The sequence below is a fragment of the Lynx rufus genome, unplaced genomic scaffold (genome assembly GCF_022079265.1).
Source record: "Lynx rufus isolate CCGP_SWC_20201006 ecotype Redwood Valley unplaced genomic scaffold, mLynRuf1.p SCAF_36, whole genome shotgun sequence".
Lineage (NCBI taxonomy): Eukaryota > Metazoa > Chordata > Mammalia > Carnivora > Felidae > Lynx > Lynx rufus.
The window spans coordinates 130,097-145,448 of NW_025814852.1; the positions used below are offsets into that span (position 1 = coordinate 130,097).

The 15,352-nt window shown below is 56.8% G+C and overlaps 1 protein-coding gene across 1 annotated transcript in view; it reads right to left on the reverse strand.

Annotated features, from left to right (window-relative positions):
• The window catches only part of CACNA1B (calcium voltage-gated channel subunit alpha1 B), a 189,873-nt gene that overhangs the window by 111,641 nt on the left and 62,880 nt on the right, over positions 1-15,352 (reverse strand). Inside the window, exons 11-15 of the mRNA XM_047093796.1 lie at positions 12,498-12,707; positions 7,930-8,042; positions 3,459-3,571; positions 1,086-1,217; positions 784-856 (exon numbers count right to left, since the gene is read on the reverse strand). Of these exons, the coding sequence (XP_046949752.1) occupies positions 784-856; positions 1,086-1,217; positions 3,459-3,571; positions 7,930-8,042; positions 12,498-12,707 (641 nt within the window). The remainder of the gene's footprint in view (positions 1-783; positions 857-1,085; positions 1,218-3,458; positions 3,572-7,929; positions 8,043-12,497; positions 12,708-15,352) is intronic.

Consider the following 15,352-nt stretch of genomic DNA (forward strand, 5'->3'; position numbering starts at 1 on the left):
AGGGTCCAAGCTGAGCCCCTGGCCTGAGCACACATGGCCTTTTGGGCTTCCCTAAGAGTCATCATGGGCAAAACAATAACCCATCCCACCCTGCTCAATCACAGGCATGGTGTCCAAGGAGGTTCATACGACAGAGACATTTGGCATCCTCCTACAGGTGAGGACAGCCACAGGGGCATCAGGGCTGCCAAAGCCCTGCAAGGGGACAAAGTGCTAAACCCTTCAAAAGGGAACCCTCTGAGAGGGCAGAGATCACCTGAGTTGATGCAAGGTTTGCATCACAGAGGACATGGCCCAAGAGCCTGCGCTTCTCAAGGAGTCACGGTGACCAAGTTGTCCAGACACAAAAAAAGATCTGAAGGGTCACCGGACCTGACATACAGGAGGGAGAAGCTTAGGTAGTGCTTTGCTGTTTTATTCTCAAAGGGTCAAAGACAGCCTTGACTCCAGGTCCTGGTGCTGAGACATAAGTTGGTGGCTTCAAGTCCAATGGCCACTAGACAGTTGGGTCCCCCAGGGACCTACACATGATTGTTGGGACAGCATCACAGCACCCAGCTTCCCTCCAGAACTAGTTCCTACATCTGGTGGCAGGGACCCAGGGACTGGAGGCCTACACGCTGGAGACCTCCCTATGCTCATCTCCTGCTTGTTCTCTTCTATTTTCTGGAAAGTTCTATCTGAAATGTTGGCTGTTCAGGTTGTGCTGAGGCACCAGCAAGGGGCTGACAGGGAAGGCTGCCTTCCCAGCACCTGGAGAGCTGAGGGAACCAGAAGCCTTACCTGGAAGACGGTAAGGATGGCCGCAGGGAAGGTGTCAAAGTTGGTGGTCGGGGTCTCATCTTGAAAGTTGAACCTGAGGAAAATAAGAAGTCTTGGGAGGAGGCAGCCTCATCAGGATCCAGGGGCACTCTGGCATGCCATGCTGTCCCAGGCTGTGAATGGGCCGTGTGCGCGGAGCCACTGTCTTCCTGGGGGACCTCCAGGTGGAAGACAGGTGGAGGGGCCTGGGCAACACATCAGCGCTCAGCTCTGCCTCCCCAGCGGGGGCCCCCAGCCTCATACGCCCCCTAGGACCCACTTACTGTCCCCCGAACAGCTGCATGCCCAGCAGGGCAAAGACCACGATGAACAGGAACAGCAGGAAAAGGAGGCTGATGATAGACTTCATGGAGTTGAGCAGAGACACCACCAGGTTCCGCAGGGAGCTCCAGTACCTGTCGGGGCACATGGGGTCTGTCTGCACCTGGCCATGTCCGCCGAGGCCCGACCCTCACGCTGATGCCACGCTCTGGACTCTCACTGTCACACCTGTGGCTTCCAAGACCTTCTAAACCCCAAGGGCCCCACACCTGGATGGGCAGCGAGAGCTCTTCTCTAGAGTTCCAGATTCCTCCACCAGGGGCTCCAGGGGGAAGGTGAAGAGCCCGTGTCCAGTGCTGGACTCCCTCTCATCTCTCAAACCTGCCCTTGTCACTCTGCCCAGCAGAACGGTGTCTGACCTCTCTCCACCCCTCAACACCCAGGCAGCCTCCGGGTGTCTGAGCAGGGGCTCAGACCACAAGTCAAGAATGAGCCACACCAGAACATAATCAGCCCCCTGGCCTGCACCGAGCAGGTCCTCAGCGCTGTGATGGGTGGTGTAAGCCCGGTGCCAATGCCCCTCTCAATGCCCTCTCACCAAGGGTCTGGGACACAGCATGCGGTAGGGGGGCAGCACTGCGAGACCATTTCCTGGCATCCCGCAATGCCCACCCCTCCGTCGCACTCTTCATATGCTCCTGGAGGTCAGAGACCATGTCCCTCTCATTCAACTGGACCCAAGCACACAGGCCCCAGTGAAGTCTGCTGGTGGCCTGGCTGTTGACAGCTCACTCACTGAGTGACTGGGAGTCCAACCCCACGCCAGCATCTGGAGAGCTCCTCCCCAGGAGAGGCCAGGACACGTGGCCTCCAGCCACTGGAGACATGCCACATGCCTCTGTGCCTCTGCACATGCCGTTCCACCACCCTGGAAAGGTGGGGATGGCAGGACAGACATCAGTCACCTGTGCACACCCTGCCCCTGGGCGTCCCTGGGCCCTCAATGGTGCCAATGTCACAGAGGCTCACCTGTCTTTCATGAATTCTCTTTTAGGGCACTCAAGGGTTCACAGAAGATGGGCTGGAAGACTCTGGAAAAGCCGGCCCACCTCAGGACAGGGGCCATCTGGTTTCCAGAAGGAAGTGGAGCCCCTAAGACACCAGGCCCCTCAGCCAAGGTGAAGGCAGACCTCGTGGTCACCTCCCAGGGCGATGCACATGGAAGCAACAGAGGACTGACACCAGACCGCACGAGGCATCCAGTGGCATTTGTGGACCCAGCTAGGCCAAGCTCTTGCCCAAAACTCTCCTGCAGTGACACCATCGTGTCCTCAAATGGTCTTAGGTTTGGATTTGAAACAGACTGGAAAAGACCAAAAGAACTCCCATCTACCCTGGGGAGATCAGTGGGGTCCTGAGAGGCCACTGGAGGGGTGACCTAGAGCCCAGGCTGCGGGGGACACTGCATGGAAATCCATGCTGGAGCATGTGTGGGCTACATACTGATGGCACAGGAGTCCAGAAACTCTGGGTAGATGAGGTCCCTGCTGTGCTGTGTGGCCACAGTTAAGACCAGCTGAGGGCACGGCAGCCTTTGCTGTTGGAAAGACAGCTGTGGGTGAGGTGTTCCCCGTCTTCCCACCACTAGAACCCTGGCACAGAGGCCCAGCACTCAATAACTACATCACACCTCCGCATGGGCCCCACCCCCTCAGAGACAAAATGCAGCAAGTCGCGTCCAGGGTTACGTAAAGAACCAAGTGGAATAGAACTGAACACACAGGCCTGTCACTGTCCTCTTGCCACAGCCTAAACAGGGCAAAGTCAGGCACACGGTGGAGAAAGCAGGCCTGGGAACGGGAGCCGTGTGGGAACCAGGGGTTCAAGTTGCAAGGTCAAAGTCAGCTGAGGCCTCCCTCCCTCTCTGGGGGCTGCAGGGAAGGTGGGCAGATTTGGGGCCAGGATGATAAAAAAAAAAAAAAAAAAAAAAAAACTTCCATCTGATGGCTTCTATTTCCTCTTTAACTAGGAAGCAAAGTAACCCTTTGAAGGTTGAAAGATGGGACTCTGGTTTCAAAAGAGGGGACGGTATGAAACTGTGAGGAGCAGGCTAACTAGGAATCCTGCCGGCAAGTCAGGAACAACCCTGAGGACAGACAGGCCCCCAGGGCCAAGACACAGCCATGCTGGGCAGGTGTTTTATACCCATCTTTTGTATTTAAACCATTATTATAAGCACAAAAAGAGGTTCCAGACGGCTGAGTTCAAAGCCAGCACCATGAATTCCTAGGAACAAGCATGCTGTGTCGACCAGTCTCACACGTGACCTGCATTCCCCGTCCCCACCCCCACCCAGGAGCACACAGGTGACATACTTTGTGACTTTGAAGATCCGCAGCAACCGGAGTGCCCGCAGCACGCTGATCCCGAAGGAGGTTCCCGGCTTGATGGCGGCCCAGACCACTTCAAAGATGCTCCCCACAATGACCTGTGGTGCAGACGGGGTCGGCCTCAGGCACACGCACACGAGTGTCACGCACGGGCCTGTGCGGGCAAGCGTCTCCACGTGTGTGCGGCGGGATCACTCCCAGCATCCGCAGCACAAGGTACACGCCTCACACTGAGCTCCTGCGCCCACCAGTCCTGGTGCTCACCTGCGCCCCAACGTGCCCACCCCGTGCATACCAGGGGGACACAGGGTGTAGAGGGAGGGCAGGCCGACTGGTTTCCTGACCGACTCGGCATCAGATCAGCCTGACGTCCACGTTCTCCCAGGCACCGAGAACCTGGTGACTGTGCCAGGACCAGGGCCCCGAGGCATGACTGGAGACTCCTGTACAGTTTAACGCGGTCCACTAACCCGTACGTCTGTGCTGGCAGGTGCACAAGCTGTGGGCCATCCCAAACGCACAGCCGTCCTCTGCATCTCTCGCACGTCGAACACAAACGCATGGGTCAGAGAACATCCAGGGAGCCCGACGCCTACAGGCCTGCTGTGGCGCTGGCAGCACTACAGTGGGACCAGCTTGCCACCACCTGTCCCTGGCGACCCTGAGCACCTCTACCAATTTTTCACAGCACACACGCAGCCTCCAGATGTTTGTCTGGGGCTGGTGAGCACCGTTTCCCAAAGCTACATTCTTATTGCCAGTCTTCCAGCACTTCTGTCTTCCCTTAACCCTCAGAATTTGTTCCCATTCGTTCTTGATGCAGGTGGCCCCTGAGATGGCCCACAGTGATTCCCCACTACTTGGTGTCTCCCCCAACCTTGACTATCCTTGTCCCCTCAAGGGTGGGTTGGACCTAGTGACGCACTTTGAGCAAAGAGAATGTGACAGAAGTGACGGGCTGTCACCTCTGAGATTCGGTTCCAAAGACTGGCTTCCTTCTCCATGCTCTCAGCTCTGCTGCGGGCAGCCAGCTGCCGTGTTGTGGGACATGAGGAGAGGCCCCCGTGACCAGGAACTGAGACCTGGCAGCCATGAGCGAGAGCTTAGGTATGAGCTCCCAGCCTCCAAAGAGCCTGTGGTGACTGCAGCCTCGTGGCAGAGTGACAGCTGGGGGGCCCCAGTCAAGTGGCACCTGACTCCCGACCCACCGGGAGTCGGACTCCCGACCCACCAAGATGAGAGATAACAAGTGTTTGTTGTTTTAAGCCACTAAGCTTTGGGGCGACTTGTTACACACCGAGAAAAACCAATAGGCGTTTTGGAGACAGAAGCGGAGCACACTCTACAATAAGCCCTACGATGTGGGCGGGGTTTTGGAGCCAGAGAATGGGCCCTGAGCAGCACGTCAGTGAGAGCCCACAGCGCCCTCAACACACTACCCACGGGTCCTGGACAGCGAGGGAGTGTGAACGCTTCACATAGGTGTCTGGGGGACAGCGAGGACATTGGCAAGAAACTACCGGGAGCCCTGCTGTGCACTGCCAGGAAGTTCGGCCACACGGTCGCCCGCGGTTATGTGAAAAGACGAAAGCGAGCCATGTGAACCAGGAGGCCTCCGAGGCGTCTGCAGGTGCTGCCGGGGTCTTCCTGCTGCACAGTCAGGGTGGGAAGAGAGAGACGCAGAGGGAAGTGCCGTCCTCCAGGACGTGCCCGCTTTGGAAATGCTCCCCTTCTCCAGACAGCAAATAGTGCCACATTAGGAAATGGCACAGTGCAAAGAAACAGCCAGGGCAGGGGCACGACTGTGACACTGCGGGAGCCTGAGAGCCCCGTTCAGTCCCACGTGAAGCCCCACGGAGATAGAGGTGAACCTCGCACGTCAGCCCACTGAGCAGCAAGCCTTCCAGGGCCCAAATGTGCCCCGGTCTCAGTCCGCTCAGCACGGGCACCCAGTGGGGAAGGGCCGATCGCTAGCGTAGGGACAGCTTTTGTCAAATGGGGTGAATTCCAGGAAGACTCATGACATACACACGATGCTCTGAGAAGACTTAGTTATGCAGGAACATCACCAGCTTGGGTTGAAAGAGACGGAGACAGAACAAGACAAAAAATAGGCCTTTGGATTCCCAAAATTCTACTGGTAGGAAGCAGGCTGAGAGAACTGTCTAGCTGAAAACATATGTTATCTTTTCTGGAACAAGAAAGGTGACACAGAGGCTAAAACAAAAAGCCCAAGGGGCTTCCTAGCCCTTAAGAACTTATCCTCGTGTCTCCAAACTTTCCCAGCAGGATTCCAGAACTGCTGTGGGCCAGGGACTCCCTGTGCACCCTGCTGTCCCCTCTGAACATGACTGTCTACGGCAGGTACCCAAGTCCATCCCACCACCATGTGGGTGATACCTCGTCTCTTTAGTTCACCAGATCCATGGGTGGAGAGGGACCGAGCAGCTGTCCTTGAGGAGCCACCCTGGCCTGATTTGGGCGATGAGGCCCTAGACTCTGAGCTGGCGCCATGATGGGATGTGGCTGGGGAAGCAGGAGGAGGTGGCTGTATCTGCACTAGGAAAGATAGAATCACTGGGAGCCAGATGGTGGACTGTGGCAGGCAGCCTCTAAGATGGCCCCCAGTGACACTTGCCTCCTGGGTTTCACGTCCCTGGGTAATATCCCCCACCCCTGTTAAATGTGGGCTGGGCCAAGTGACCCACTCCTAACAAATAAAATATGGCAAAACTGATGGGTCATCTCTCTGAGACTGGGTTCCTGTGTTTTCCGTCTTGGGTACTCTCAGTCTCTCTGTCAGGTCACAAGCTGCTGTGTCGTCAGGACACTCAAGCAGCATCGGGAGACATTCATGAGACCGAGACTGAGGCCTGCCACCAACCATGTGAGCGAGCTTGGAGGCCGGTCGTCCGAGTCCTGTCCTATCAACAGCCATGTGATGAGCCTAAATGCAAATTCTCCAGTCCTCATCCAGGCTTGAAATGACCGCATCCCAGCTGTCAGCAGGACTGTGACCTCCTTGAGAGACCCTGGGCCACAGGCATTCAGTCAAGCCAGACCTGGACTCCTGATCTGGAAAACTGTGACCCAGTAGACACGCTATATGCTGCTAAACTTTGGAATAATCTGTTAGCTTATGTGTAGGTCATTCCATGTCCTGGGATCCAGTTAGTTCAAACCAGAAGACACAAACACATTTACAAGTTTAAGGACAAGTTTAAGGGTTCTCTGAAAGCTCTTCAGCTCTTTGGATCTCCTCTGGCCTATTATGCACTACAGCCTTTCCCTGTAACTAAGAAGGCAAAGGACAAGAAGGCGTGTCTCAGAAACGCAGGTGTCCATGTCTCAAAGCACGCCCTGGGCAGCCACCACCCCTCCTTCCCCACAGAGATCAGGCAGCCTTGCGTGGTGTAAACCCGCTGCTCCAGGGCCAGCACTCCTGGGTCCACGCTGCCTCCCCCACAAAGTAGCTGGGCAGCCTTGGGCCAAGCACACCACCTCTCCAGTTACTCATCTACAAAGTGGGAGTCCTTGCGAAGGTTTAACAAAGCCGTGGACACAATGTTCCATCAACTCCACTGACAGAAAAAGTCAAAGTCACACTGAATTTTCAAGTTGAAGTTTTACTTCTGCCTACGTTTAGGGCCCCCCCCACCCCCCACCCCCCCCGCCAGCTCCTGAGAACTCTGCAGAGGTGTGAGTGAGCCTGCCTCGCTTGGGGAGGGCATTGCCACATCTCACTGACAACCTCTAGTGGGTCAGAACGCCTCCCTGGGCTCTGGGCTCAGCACCAGAGAGGTGTCCACATGCTCTGCTGGCCTGGGAAGGCCTGTGCCACTTCCTGGGCTCTGTCCCAGTGAGTCTTGGGAACACCTGCCTTCGAAACTTCCCTGACCTACAGAGATTGGTGAAGGGACCCAGGCCGGGCCCACGAGGAGGGCTGGACCATCATGGCTTGTCAGTCCTCCCCTGAATCATGTGCCAAGCTGCCCACAGCCAGATCTGTAGGACAGTAAAGACTCAGGATCACAGTCCCCTTGAGCTCTGTTGGGGACACTGAGCCCCCCATGGGACAGCAGCACATTTAAAAGACTGCTGTACCAGGCACACAGAGGGTCACAGCACCTTCAGTGATCTTAAGATCCTACAGACAGGGTCGGGGATGGGAAGCAGGATGTCGTACAGGTGGGGAATAGACTGTGGCTGGAACCTCCATAAGTCAGGGCCCGAAAAGGACAGGCCTCCCCTCTGTCAAAGGCCCCTCACCGTCTATAAGAAGCCTTTTTGACCCACACAGGGTCACAGTGCCCTCAACCACCTGGGCCCTGCTGCACAGACCCCAGCTCACACTGGGTACAGCTTAGTGGGAGGGGGCCGTGTGCACTCTCAAGCAAGGATACAGCTAGACCCTCCTGGACCCCTAGCCGGCATCTCTGGTGAGGATCTTACTCACCCCAAAGTCGAAGCAGTTGAATGAGGACCGGAAGTAGCTTCTGGGCCCCAGGCCATACATCTTCAGGGACATCTCTGTGAGGAAGAGACCCAGGAAAACAAACTCTGCAAAGTCTAGGAGAAGCCGGAGAAGAGGGGGATTAGCTCTCAGCCTCTTCCCACCTGGCTCCAGCCCAGACTGGAGGACAAGACCTCTGGGCCTTTCCAGGATTGAGCCCTGCAGGCCTGGTCTGTGGCCCCTGAGCTCAGAAATCTCAGCCCAGGACAGGAATAACAAATAGGTTGGGATTGGAAGGGGCACAAAGAGATGCTTCTTTCACTTTGAAATAGGATGCGTGCCCAGTGTCTATAGCACACAAAGACAGCCTCCACAAGAGGAGAGATCCTGGGATGGGGCTCAGGAGTGAGTTCTAGGGCCACACAGTACTCCCCAGAGGGTCCCCATGGAGAAGCTGGATGCCTTCAGGCTTGCTCCCCACCCCATGTTCTAATCACAGTGGAGCCCCTCAGCCTCCTCATCAGAATCACCCTGTCTTTCCGGAAGGACTTCCCCGACACCTCCCTCAGGGTCCCTGCGTCATCTTATTTGGTTTTAACTTTGTTCATGTGCTCACCTACCACCTGAGCATCCCCAGGCCTGGCCAGCATGAGGCTCCCAGGAGGCGCCAACGCTTGCTGGGGGCCTGGAGGATGTCACCCCCTCAGTCTCTGAGTCCCACAGAGGCTCCCATGGGTGGCGCACCTTCCTTCAGGCTGGGCCCCACTGCAGCAGCAGCAAGCAGGGCCCGCCCCCGCCCAGGAGTCCCGCCACCAGCTCTGCTGACCTTTAAGGGCCACACTGGCAATGAGGGCCATGCTGAGAATCCCGGGCACACAGACAAGACACAACTCCTAACCCAGCCCGAGCAACAGGCAGTGTCAGAGCAATAAACAACAGGCAGTCAGGAAGCTCCACAAGGCAACAGACAAGAGACGCAGCCCAGCCAGGCTCTGCCACTGGCCAAACCAGTAATTCCAGACGGCAGAACAAGATCACTGTCTTTGATCTTCCTCCCCAAGTACAGTCACTGGAGAGTGACCAGCCCAGCATTCCTGGGGCCTCTGGCATCCAGACTGGTTGGGAGACTGGACCTCAAGCAGCTCTTGATAAAACACAACAGAAGACGGGACCACACACCTCCTGCCTACGGGCACTGGCATCTGCTCTCCTCCACAGCTCTCTGCCAAGTGCTACACTATACAGCCCCAGATGCCTCAGTCAGGGCCAGATGGGCAACAGCCCAGACTCTGGAGGAGGAGAGATACCGGCCCCACTGCCCGCAGAGAGATACGCAATGGCCCGCATGGCCCGAGGTTTCAGGTAGGGAACCACCTTCCATGGCTTGAGTACATGGGTAATCAGCTCCTGTAAGCAACTCACCACAAGAAGCGTGGCCTCTGAAGCCAGCCAAAAAATCCCCAAGGCACCCCAGCCAGGCACGGGATGAGTAATGAGAAGGCAAAGCTGACCCCCTGGAGAAGCCAAGAAGCCAGTGTCACAGGTGTGGATGCCCGCTGACCTAAGCAGAAGAACCCACCTCAGCCAGGCCTGAATGACTGATGCCTGGTCCTGGCCGTGCAGAGCTGCAGGTGTGAGGGGTGGTAGGGAGCTACCCTGCCCCCAAGTCCAGCTCGGAATACCACAGCAACCTGCAAAGATCCAAGGCCACCGAGCCCCAAAGCCCCTCCACAAGGGTAACAAAGGCACCTGCCCCTGCCCCTGCCCCTGCCTCTTGGGGCACCCCACAAAAAGAGGTCAGGGCTTGGAAGAAGAGGCCACAGAGATGGGACTTCCAGCTGCCCACACAACAGACCTTGGAGCTACAGCTGCCCAGGCACTGATCTTGCTCCCAGCAGACCCAAGTGAGGGCACTGCAAGGAACTAGCACGGAACCTGACAATGGCGAGGCTTTTTCAGAGAAAGGGAGCAACTGGGCACAGAAACCCCCAACGTCCTGCTTGCCCTTTCGCTCGCCTGAGGAGCAGACCCACCGACTTCATATGCTCAGCCTCCCCTCTGAGGCCAAGAAAGGGTGTTCAGCCGTTCACTCCAGAATCATTCATTCAACTAACAGGCACTGGTGCTGCTTTGAGCTTGCAGAGGAGACAGAGTTGACCCCTCTCTCCAGGAGTTCACACCACAAAGGGGAGCAGAGGCAGAGAATTTGAACAGTGTTCTATGTCATAATAAGAGGACAGTGTGCTGGGACAACAGAGGGACATTGGAGAGGGAGGTCAAGAGGGTCTTGTGAGACCAGGGGGCTCACAGGATGACAAAGCCCAACAGCCAGCTACAGAGTTGAGCATGGCAGGACTTCCTTCCCTCCTCACCATTCAAGCCTCAGTCTCGGGGGTCCTGGTGGTACACCGGGGGTGGCTCCTGAGTGGACCGACAGCCAAGGTGCACAGAACCCACACTCTTCAGGGTAGCTCGTTTCAGGCCAGAGCCCCCTAGGGAGCTTCAATGGAGCTGGTCCTGGTGGGGACCCCCTCTACCTCTGCCTTGCCTCTTGCAAGACCTGCCCTACCTGGCTGGGTCAGCCCTCCTCAGCGCCAGCCCAGCCACCAGGAACAGAGTGCAGGGCACTGAGCAGGGGTGTGCAGACCCTAGCATACCCCCACTGCTCCCGCCAGCCATTTTCCCTAGGTAATGCCAAGGGACTCAGAAACTCCCAGGGAGCCACAGAGAAGGCAAAGCAGCAAGGGGGAAGATTCTCGGCCAGGGATACCTGTGGCCTGGACCAGCACCTGGACACTCTCAGCCCTGTGCTCCTGCACAGCAGATACACGACCAGGCTGTGATGGCTGCCTCCTGCCCACGCGGGTGGCAAATCCCACAACACTGACTAGGCACCACCAGCTTCTTCCATGGGAAAGAAAGGCCTGGCTAAGAAGACCCAGGGAACAGCTGCACTGCTGGCCGAGTTAAGAGGAAGCCCCATCTCCCTGGGTCCCTACCCAACCCCCAAGGGTGAGGAAACTTCATCCTGAGGTGATACCAAGGGAAATACTGACCTCAGTCCCAAGCAAAGTCCCAAGACACCAAACTACAGGCCCCAGGATGCATGAATAGGGGCCACAGCGGGCAGTTCCATGCACACAAACTGCTTCTTTTTCTTTTTTCTTTTTTTTTTTTTAATTTATTTTCGAGAGAGAGAGAGGAAGGGAAAGGGGCAGAGGAACAGAGAGAGAATCTTAAGCAGGCTCCACACGTAGCACAGAACCCAACTTGGGACTCAGTCTCATGACCGTGAGATCATGACCTGAGCCAAAATCAAGAGTCTGACGCTTAACCGACTGGGCCGCCCAGGCGCCTCCACAAACTGCATCTGAACTTCACTCCCGGGGACCTGGCCCAGACTGTCTGCTAGAAGCTCATGGGGCCCCTTGTGCTTCTGCTGCCTCTGAGCTCTTCCCCATGACACAACAGGAGAGTTCAGAACAAGTTTGGGAAACTATAGCCTAGTGTCCCACCCCAACAGCCACCCCCACCCATATTTTCAAGTGGCCTGTGGAGCCATCAGAGTCTAGAGCTTGTAAGAACCCTTCCAGAACTGCCCAAGCTCCTGCTTAAAACTGACCGGCCTCGGTGGTCTGAAAGAGGGGAATGTGGCTGGTGCGCCAGGGGCCAGGAGGGATCCAGGAGGTTCTTCTCTGGGAAAAAGATGGTCTTGCCACCCCACCTCAGGGTGGCTTCAGGCATACAGGGCTCCCGTGGCAAGAGCAAGGCCCTTGTGGAAGCCCCAAACAGGCCCTGTGTCCAGATCAGCCCCAGATACCAGGCAGGGTGGGGGCCAGGGAACGAGAAGGTGGGGGCTCTAACCGGAAGACAGAAACCACTGGAGAGTCTTCATCTTTAGGGCCCTTGTGAGGTGAGACGACAAACCGAGACTAGGCTCCCCGTGGCCTGCAGAGCCCTAGGGTATGAAGGGTTGGTCCTGGAAGGTCAGCCCTGGTCCCTGGAGAGGGGCAAAGGGCCTCAACCACCCCAGCCACCTTCCTCCTTTACTCCTTGGAACAGTAGCCAGGGCCAGTCATGACTCAGACTCACGGTCTGTCCGTAGGCCCACAGGTAAGTCAGCCTTGGTCACAGACACACTCAGATGCAAAAAGCAAAAAGCAAAATGAAAACAGCCAAAAGGGCCCTAGAAGCCTGGACTCTCTCCTCAGGAGTCCAGGGAGCGAGCTGCAGCCTCACGCCAGATTGGAATGAGGGGCCAAGTGCCCTGTTCCATGGGTCTGAAGCCCTCCCAAGGGAGGACACAGGGCCATCCACCCATCACACCGACCTCCCCCCAGGGTGCCCTGGACCCTCACCATTGCCCACCACACTGACAGAGGAGCTAGGCCTCCTGGAACCTGGGATGGGGAGCTCAGGCCCCAGCAGATGCCCTTGGGGGCACTTTGGTCTGTGCAGGGGTCCTACCCAGGGCATTCCAAGGCAAAAGGCTGTGAACCGGGATTTCCAGGCTGCAGACCAGAGGTGGTTCGGGAAGAGGTGAGGGGGAGGCCCAGGCTGCAGCTACGTACACAGCGCCGTGGTGAGCCGCTGCGGCTGGTTGTAGTGAACCATGGCCACGCACAGCGTATTCAGGGCCACCACACACAGCACCACCCAGTAGAAGCTCTGTGCCTTCACCATGCGGCGGATGAAGAACCGGAACATCTTCTCCTTCCTACGGAAGTATGACGAACTCTCTGTCTTCCCACTCTTGAGGCTGGCGCGGGCGAAGGGGGATCCTGGGGGAACAAGGAGCTCACTGAGGACACGCAGAGACCACCAGACCCCAGACACGCTCTCCTTCCATGGATGTGTGCCCCACGGACGCAGCCTCGAGGACACGCTTCCCCTCCCATCTCAAACTTGTATCTCCCACAGGAAAACATCTTCAAGGACACCTGCCCCAGCCCAGACCTAGCCAGAGGCCCCGGTTCTGATCACAGACACCATGGGTCAGGCCCGGTGTGCTACCGACATTGAGCTAATTACCCCTGCGCCGCACCCGCCTGCACCAGGTCCGGACCCCACCCCCATTTCACAGATGGGGGAACCGAGAGCCTTGGTGGTCTCCATGGTTACCAGGCTCCAGATGGCCCCCAGCACCCCTCAGCCACCTTCCAGCAGCACAGCCCCAATGCCCCCAGGCCATCCCAACCCCTCCGGGGGCCTCACGGAGCCATGCAGCATCTGGCCCTCCCTCCTGCTTCAACTCAGGGACCAACAACCACCGGTTACCTATTTTTAAGTACCCTGGAACACAGTCAAGCTCCTTGGTTTGCGTCTGGTCCATGGCTGCTGTTCTGGTACAGAGGCAGAGTGAGTGTGTATGGCCCACAAAGCCCACCAAACTCTCCGGAACATTTGCACACAAAGCTGTCATGGCTTTCCCCCATTTCCACACACACACCACCTCTGCTGTGCCGTGACCTAAGCATGAAATGCTTCCCACTGCTGGTCTCTTTCCACAGTTGGCTGCTTCTCGGCTCCACGTCTGGACTTTGATGTCACCTCCACAGAACACCCTTCTCTGGGCACCCCATCTGAAATCAGCTCCCCAACAATAATCACAACCGCGTACCAGCTGCCCCAGTATTGGCTTGTTGACCTGTTCTGCACCCAGCTCCCACACCAGGCTGCAATCGCTGCGAGGACAGGCCCACAGGCTTTCACCTCAAAGCCCATGCACCCCTTGATGAGCAAGTGAGCAGTCTTTGTGGGCGCTTAGAGGCCGTGAGTGTGCATGTGTGCAGGGTCTGGCTGTGTCTCTGCAGTGCATCAGGTTCTCTTAGTTTTTGCAATAAGGGCCTGGGCACGTGTGAGCCTCCGATTGTTCAAAACCAGTCAGCTTGGGCATGGAGTCCCCGGGGAAGGGTATGGAGTGTGTGTTTGTCATGTGATGTTCTATATATTTGCGCATGTGTGTGTGCACACCCAGACCCTCAGCAGCACACTAACAGCATTATTAGGCTAGTGTTTTCTTGGATTCACTCAAATGAAGACAGGCCCTGAGGCCTCTGGAGACTTGTCTACAAACTGAACGGTGGCATCAGGATGGGAGATGCTGTCACACGCAGCCCCAGACTCAGATGGAAGGGTCCACAGGCCAGGACCCATCAGCCAGCCTTTCAAGAAACCTCACAGGGCCCTTGTGGCAAATTCTTGGCACTCCGGATGCCACACCCCACCCAGACCATTGAAGGCCACTGCTCTATCACAGCCTCCTGGATAAGCCAGGACACAGCCTCCCGGTCCATTTCCAGACACTACACACCAGCCATTGCCAATTAGTCAGAGATAGCTCATTCAACAAAACCTCTTGGCCAGCCTCACTGAGGGCTGCAAAGTGCCAAGGCCACAACCAGACACACCCGCTCCTTCCTCAAAAGCAGCAACAGGGCACGGAGGGAGGAAGGCAAGAGTAGTACAGACATGGAGAGACCTACACACAGGCAGAGCCATGCACAGAACTGTCCAGAGACCCACACAGGCAGATTCCCCCACCACTTCTTGAGTCGTTTAGAAGCAAAGTCACACACACACACACACACACACACACAGACACTGCACAGCACGCATCAACACCCTGAGCATCTCATTCTTGAAGACACTCCTATGAACACACACAGGGCAACTCTGGGAAGGAGGGTAATGGGGACACGTGACTTGTGTGAACTGCTCTGTGCACACACATGTGGCCAGTGAGACAAGCAGCAAGTTCTCCAGGGGAGGGGCCATGGCCCCTACCTCCTGGCTCACTGGACCATGCCCAGCAAGAACCAATGAGCCCTTAACCATGCAAAAGCTTCATAGGAATGCTTCCTTGTCATAACTCCTGGCCCCCCTCATCCTGCACCTGTGCCCACATGCAGACAACCACATACATCTTCACTCATCAAAGGAATACCCACAAAGCGGTTTCCACAGCCACATGTGCACAAAACCACAGATCCCCAGTTGGCTCTTGAAGCCCCACCCATCCCTCCTCTAACACACAGTCCAAGGGGCAGGGAGCAGAAGCCCTAGCACTCTGGGCATGAGGGACTGCCTTTCAGTTCCTAGGGAACCCTGGCAGCACCCAGGACAGAGACCAGCCAGCCTCTCATTTGGTCAGGGAACAGGGACACCCAGGCCACCACTATACAGGGCATGCTGTGCCTCAGGGAATTCTGGGCCCTGGGTCTCTGAAGACAAGGGCACAGGCCCCGGAAGACAGTATTCTCAGCAAGAAGCTACCACCGTGTGCTCAGGTCAGCTCTGGACAGTGACTCCAGCCCAGGTCTTTGGTAAAAGCAGGGGTCTGCAGTGAGCACGGACACATGCCAAATCCAGAATCATAGCTCTGGGAGGGGAAAAGCATGAGAGACGAGGCTGCTTCTCTTCAGCA